The following is a 6,154-nucleotide window of genomic DNA, read 5'->3' as shown; positions in this document are numbered from 1 at the left end:
GAACCTCAACCAACTGGCCTCGGTGCATCAATCCAGCCTGACTAGATCCCTCTGCAGAGCCTTCCTACCCTCCAGAAGATCAACTTAGCATCAGAGAGGCTTAATGGAGTAGAGAAAATGATGCTAAAATAGGAAAAGAATCCTAAGAAAAACAGCATTTTTATGTGACTGTAGTTTATCATCCAATATTTTCCCTAGTGGACAAACACACAACAAACATTTCATGCTAACATTGTATTCAGAAACTGAAGTAAGGGATGCAAATAAAGGACTTAGTTCATCTTAATCTCTTTTATACTGAGTTAACAACTGCACTGAGGCTGTACCGTCCTGGAGCAACAAGACTGAGCTAGTAATACTACACACACACACGGCTACACTTTCCTCTTTTATTCTCAGTATTAAAACTCCTGATCTGTAGTTATCATCATCTACGACTGCTGCCAGTAAGCAGTGAACTGGGGAGCTCTGTTTCATAAGCTTGTCTTCACTACACTATGTGAGTCGTAACAGAAGTTTTAGGCCCTAAGCCAAATCCTGTCCTCAAACATAAGCCTCAGGCTCAAGTTAGGCCAACCTTAAGCTGCTACCTCTGGTGTGTTGAGGCTGGGAGTATTCTTACGCTTGTAATGATGAAAGACTACTCAGATGACAACCTACGGGCTTCTAAATGTGTTGCTCTGCTTATAGGAAAGGCTCCCATCCGGCTGTGCTAGTCAGCACAAGAATAGTAGCACACTTCCTCGCTTAATTGTGACACTTATTCTGTGACACAAAGCTTTTACTAATCAATCTTTTTGCCATCCACAATTTGGTAGATGATCTGAAACATGTAACTCCTAAGTCTGAAAATCAGAAGTCAAAAGTAATTAAGTGAATGATGTTTCTTCTTTAAGTAACAAGGTAACTCGTTGTAATTCTTCCACTGGAATTTAATTAGCTCCAAACAAGCCTGATACCTTCTTTGAACTACAGTATAAAGAAGTCCTTCTTGGCCTGATGCATTTGTAAACTTTCTGTGAAGTAGACTATTCAAATGACAGCAGACAAGTTTTCCACATGACAAGAGACTTACAGCTCCGTATCACAGTAGAGCATTCATATGCTTTAGAAACAAAATTTAAAGTTTCAGTACTTCTATGCAGTAAATTTTCACACTTACCACCTCTTTCCAACTCCATCACCATCTGGGGACCGTGTATAGGTGATCTTAAACTCTATGTCAGGTACTAGCTGCATAGCTAGACGGTAAAACTTGATGGCTGAAAATAAAGGTTTATTGTTTAAACGTGTCTGATGCCTATACCAGCTTATCAAAGCAAGGATTTTTTTTCAGAGAGATGGCTTCAGCTAAAAGCACTAAAAAGGTGAAAAACGCCTTTGCCTAGTAAATCTTACTTAGTCTAAACTGATTAGGTTTAAATTCAGTACACGCCAGAGGAATATTAAGTACCTATTTTCAAAACTAAAATCTTCATGTATTCTTTCAGAATAAAGAGCACTCTCACGTGTTTCAGCTTTTACAGATTTACCTTAACTACTACAATTATGGAGCACAAAATTTTACATTAAAACATTACAAAGTCCTGATTTCATTTGTTGCCCAGCACTTACAAAGCTTTCTCAACAAGGTGTAAGGATTTTAGGCATTATATTCATAAGTAACCATGAGGAACATCAAGGAAAATTTGAAAGATGATGCAGGTACCTTAAATCCCCAGTATAGTAGAGATGGTCATTCAGACATAGACAACATTATAGAGGTGAGAAAGACAAAAAAAATATTGTTTTAATTTTACAGCTTCCACAACAGACAAGTAAATTTTGCTGTGGCAAAACCCTGGAACCTACAGAAGGCACAGAAGTAAAACAGTGAGCCTGAGGAACCTGACTGGAGGAAAGCAGCCTTTTCAAAAAGCTACGTAGGAAGCACAAGACTAGAGGGCATGAAGAAAAACCTGAGAGATTGTATTTCTTCTAACACCCAGAGAAAGTACTTCTGCCTTTAACACTTCAAAGATGCCACAAACTCCAGGGAGAGTAACAGCCTGAGGAAAATCACCTTGTGGCAATGAACTCTTATATATTTAAGCTGCAGAATGTCTTTCTTCCAGGTCAACTCTGTGGATCCTTAAGTGGATTCATTCTATGTACATCCAGTCTGTTTTAATACTGGTATTAAGATCATGTACATATTTATGTGTCTCTTTGTATGTCCACATAGTGACAGATCAGAGGGCAACTCTCCCTTAAAAACAAAACCCGAAATAAAACATCAGTGAGTTTGGAGCTCAGAATGTGACACGCTGATTCTGAGAAGCCGGAGTCTGGCACAAGCAAGCGCTCCTATTTCCGTGAGTTCGTGTGAGGGCCACTGACTGACAAGTGCCACCCCTTGGCTGCTGAGGATGAAGCACACCAGCACCCAGCTGAACAGAGATCAGTCTCAACGTCAGCATTTAATCTTGCAGCAACCCCTGTACTGTACTTAAACATGAACTAGTTGCTGCATATAACTTGTGGCCCAAACGTCAGGTATCAGCACATTTCAGGAGCAGGCTGAAATACCACTTGGATTCTGGTGACCTGGGCCAGGTCAGCAAACAGAACTGTGGTCTGAAACAGATGTCCCAACATGTGCTTGGCAATTCATCTGTGTCTCCTCTGGGACCTTGTCTCTAAGGTTCCATATAGGCGGAGGTGCAGATTTAGTTTTGTCTTTAAGTCTCAAACCACATTCAGCCAAAGAAAAATGGTTAATGGCAATCCAGAGGCCTAAAATACCCTTGTGAATGCACCTCTGTTAGATGTTACTACTTCTCTGCCACTATGTTTAACATACAAGGAGGGCACTCAGGCATATGAAGCTATAACTTGCATTTTACATACACAATGCTTAAATGGACTGCTTTCCTCGTGGTTTTTTTAAATTTTCTTGGAAACGGTTTGTATGAATGGAAGGAAAACTCCCGTGGTGGAGTGGAAATTTGGTTGTTGAGTTCAGGAGCTTCCAGAGTACTCTCAGTTTTGCATATCTTAACATATTTTGCACCTGCACTTTAATCCTCTGATGGATGAGCAGAATGGCTAGCACTTACATTCTGTGTTTCTTTTTTTTTAATAAAAGAAACAGAAAACTGTTATCTCCACTGCTGACCTACAGCACCTGGGGTTAAGACAGGCTTCTTACTCTCTGTATTCTGAAAACTAAGTAGGAGGAAGAAAACTCTGAATTTCCATTTTTACTAATGCTGATAGGAAGAGGGCAAGCAAGCTAAGCATCTTAAATATTTATGGGAAACCTCACAAAATAAGACTACCAGATTTTAACATTCACTTCAGGAATTCTTAAAGAAGCTATGCTAGCATGCCATGTAAATAATAAAGGAAAAACAACCCCAAAGAACCAAAAAACAAAAAACATTCTATGGGTTAAGTACTTCTGTTCAAAGTGGAATGAAGAAAACTGTGAGCACAGGAGATATAGTATATTACCTTGATTAATTAGTATGCTTATTTCATGTTACAAAAGTCATATAAGGAAGCATACCATAAGAAGCAGCAATCCAGTGCTTCATTAAATTGCTGGATTTCGAAATATTGCCATTCTGTCTGAAAGCGAGACATTCTTTCCTTGGTCTCACTTTAAACTCAGCTCAACCTTAGAACTGTGATATGATGGTTCCTTTCATAGCAAGTTTTTTTGCTTATCCAAATAATTGAACTCTTGAACTACTATTTGCCTGAAGTTTAAATTCATTGGCATCATGCAGTCTTGCACATAAATCAGTGTTAAGACTCCTCTGCTATAAAGGTGTTCATTGTAGACTTCCATATTACCTTCATAAAGGGCCCCGTTTTGTTCTTCTTCCACTGCCTTCAGGAAAAGTTCTTTTGCCTGCACAACAAATTACACTTCTTAAATTCCTTACAAATACAAGCACGGCCTCACTTGACTTAGAATTATTTTTCATCTTACCTACTGTACCCTATATGAAGGAGATGAACCAAATAATTCCATAAATAGAGTGAGAGGATATATTCACGTGCTACAAGCCATAACTGAAATTCCCAATCAACAAACTATCCACGATCCTGCCACTCACCCTTTAGCTACAGTCCTTCAGAAAGCACGCTGGGAAGGTGATGTGAAGCTAAGCATGGAAACCAGAACAATCAGTGTAGGATTATGGAAAGATATTAGTATGGAGACAACAGGTTAATCACCTCTGTTGTTTCTCCAGATTTAGTTCACCGTTAGCTTTTAGCACAGTTATACTGTAATACTAACACACACACACAAAAAATCTCAAAATTATACATCCATTTTTGGGTACCTTTTCCTCTTTTGCTATCTCCTGTTTCCCTCTGGCATCTACAGACTTTACTCCAGGTCCTCTTGAAGATGCTCTGCATGGCAGAGGTTCCAACCCACTAGAACTCATACCTGGGGCAAGCTCAAACATCCACTGAGCTCTGAACATCTGGAGCTCTGCCTAAAAGATTCAATTTATTCCAATTTAGTATTATACATTCAGACAGCACACGTTCTCAGGAGAAATTGTAAAGTACAAACACAAAAAAAGAATTTCAAAACTATGTTTAGGCACAAAGAGTTATGTTTATGTTATGTTTGGCCATAGAGAGTTAGCAATTGTTTTACAGTAAATTAAAAGAAAATGTGCACAAGTACTTGTTCAATCTCATTTAGTAACACCTCAGAAGAAAAATTTATCTTTCAAGAAGTGGTTGTTAGTACTGCGGTCATGACCTAAGAGTCCATGGAAAAACATTCTTTCTAGACATGATGTTTGTTCTTGTTCATGCAGAGTTATCTTAACAAAGAAGCCAATTAGCTCTTGAAAATAATATTTAGAAAACCTTATTTTTTTGTACACGAGCACACTAAACTTTATGACAATCAGGGCTGTTATTTATATAACATACAAATAAGAGCTTACACTCTTTTCTCTTTCATAAAGAAAGGACTATGTTCCGTGAAACATGACAACTTGTAACTCTTGCCATGCATTTTTTTTAGCATCTTTGAAGTTACACTTTACCCATCTCTTGCACTCATTGTGACTGCTGGGGAGGAACTACATAGAAATCTAGTATTGGAAGAGAACATGCTTCTCTGTTTTCTGCTCCAGAAGAGACTGACAACTTAAACCAGAATTGTATCCATGTAGGAACTGCTGTCTGATTTATGCAGTTCTTTAAAGAAATTTAAAATCTGCCACAAACTTTCTTTTAATCTACACGGATAACTGAAGACTGAATCTGACACTCGGAACACAATGCAAAACCCATCTATTTCATTTTTGGAGGGGCTGACAGATCAAGCATTTGTCAGATCAACAAATGTGTGGTAAGTAAATGAACATTAACTAATGCAGCTTAAATCACAGAAGTAATAAGATTGTAAAAAAAACACTAGCATGAGACACATACCTGAAGATTTGCTTCACCAGATCTTTCACTGTCATCGGTTCTTAACAAATCAGAGTGACAATCTTCTTCAGCTTCTGCCTAGTAGAGATTATAAAATGATTATGAAGTCTGCATAAGTCCCTACAGCACATTCTCAAAGCACAACCGTCATGGACACACATTAAAAAAATATTTAAGCATACTCTCCCTTTCCCCATCCTATCCATCTATCCCACCGATCAATCTTAACTGTTGATAAAAATTGATCTAAAAATTAGTGGTATTGTTTGCGCTTCTCTAGTAACCCAATGAAGTTGGGCTTTGCATTTTGGTCACATCAACCCAATGGAGATCAGTTATGCATCACTTGAAGGTTTACATGCACCAGTACATTGCCATAAAACCTGAAAAAATAATGGCTAAGTCAAAGCATAGAAACAAAGCTTCAGTATTAAATAGTAAGTATGCTTCATACCAGAAATTAAAATTTAATCACTGTCTTCTCATTGTACAGATAACTGGTAGCTTTGCCTTGTTTAATATTTACAAAAGCACAAAAAGACTAGTGCTTTGAGTAACAATAGATACTTTACAAAAACTATGGGACAGTACGGGCAAACACAAAATCTTGATGTGGAACTAAGCAAGAAATGTACTGAAAAAGAAAATAAAAAGCTAGCATGAGACAAAGACAGCTGGTTTTATTTACAGTACTGCTGTG

At 38.0% G+C, this 6,154-nt stretch overlaps 1 protein-coding gene across 2 annotated transcripts in view; it reads right to left on the bottom strand.

Moving 5' to 3' along the window:
- FBXO9 (F-box protein 9) overlaps positions 1–5,586 on the bottom strand; it is a 16,880-nt gene extending 11,294 nt beyond the window's left edge. For both annotated transcript variants that reach the window (XM_009872564.1, XM_009872565.1), the window contains exons 1-4: positions 5,455–5,586; positions 4,338–4,496; positions 3,841–3,898; positions 1,163–1,262 (exon numbers count right to left, since the gene is read on the bottom strand). In XM_009872564.1, the coding sequence (XP_009870866.1) occupies positions 1,163–1,262; positions 3,841–3,898; positions 4,338–4,484 (305 nt within the window). In that variant the 5' untranslated portion in view covers positions 4,485–4,496; positions 5,455–5,586. The remainder of the gene's footprint in view (positions 1–1,162; positions 1,263–3,840; positions 3,899–4,337; positions 4,497–5,454) is intronic.
- Positions 5,587–6,154: the final 568 nt, after the last annotated feature.

The sequence above is a fragment of the Apaloderma vittatum genome, unplaced genomic scaffold (genome assembly GCF_000703405.1).
Source record: "Apaloderma vittatum isolate BGI_N311 unplaced genomic scaffold, ASM70340v1 scaffold12417, whole genome shotgun sequence".
NCBI classification, from domain to species: domain Eukaryota; kingdom Metazoa; phylum Chordata; class Aves; order Trogoniformes; family Trogonidae; genus Apaloderma; species Apaloderma vittatum.
Note: the sequence above shows the minus strand (reverse complement) of the source record. Positions and strands in the feature narration are given on the sequence as shown.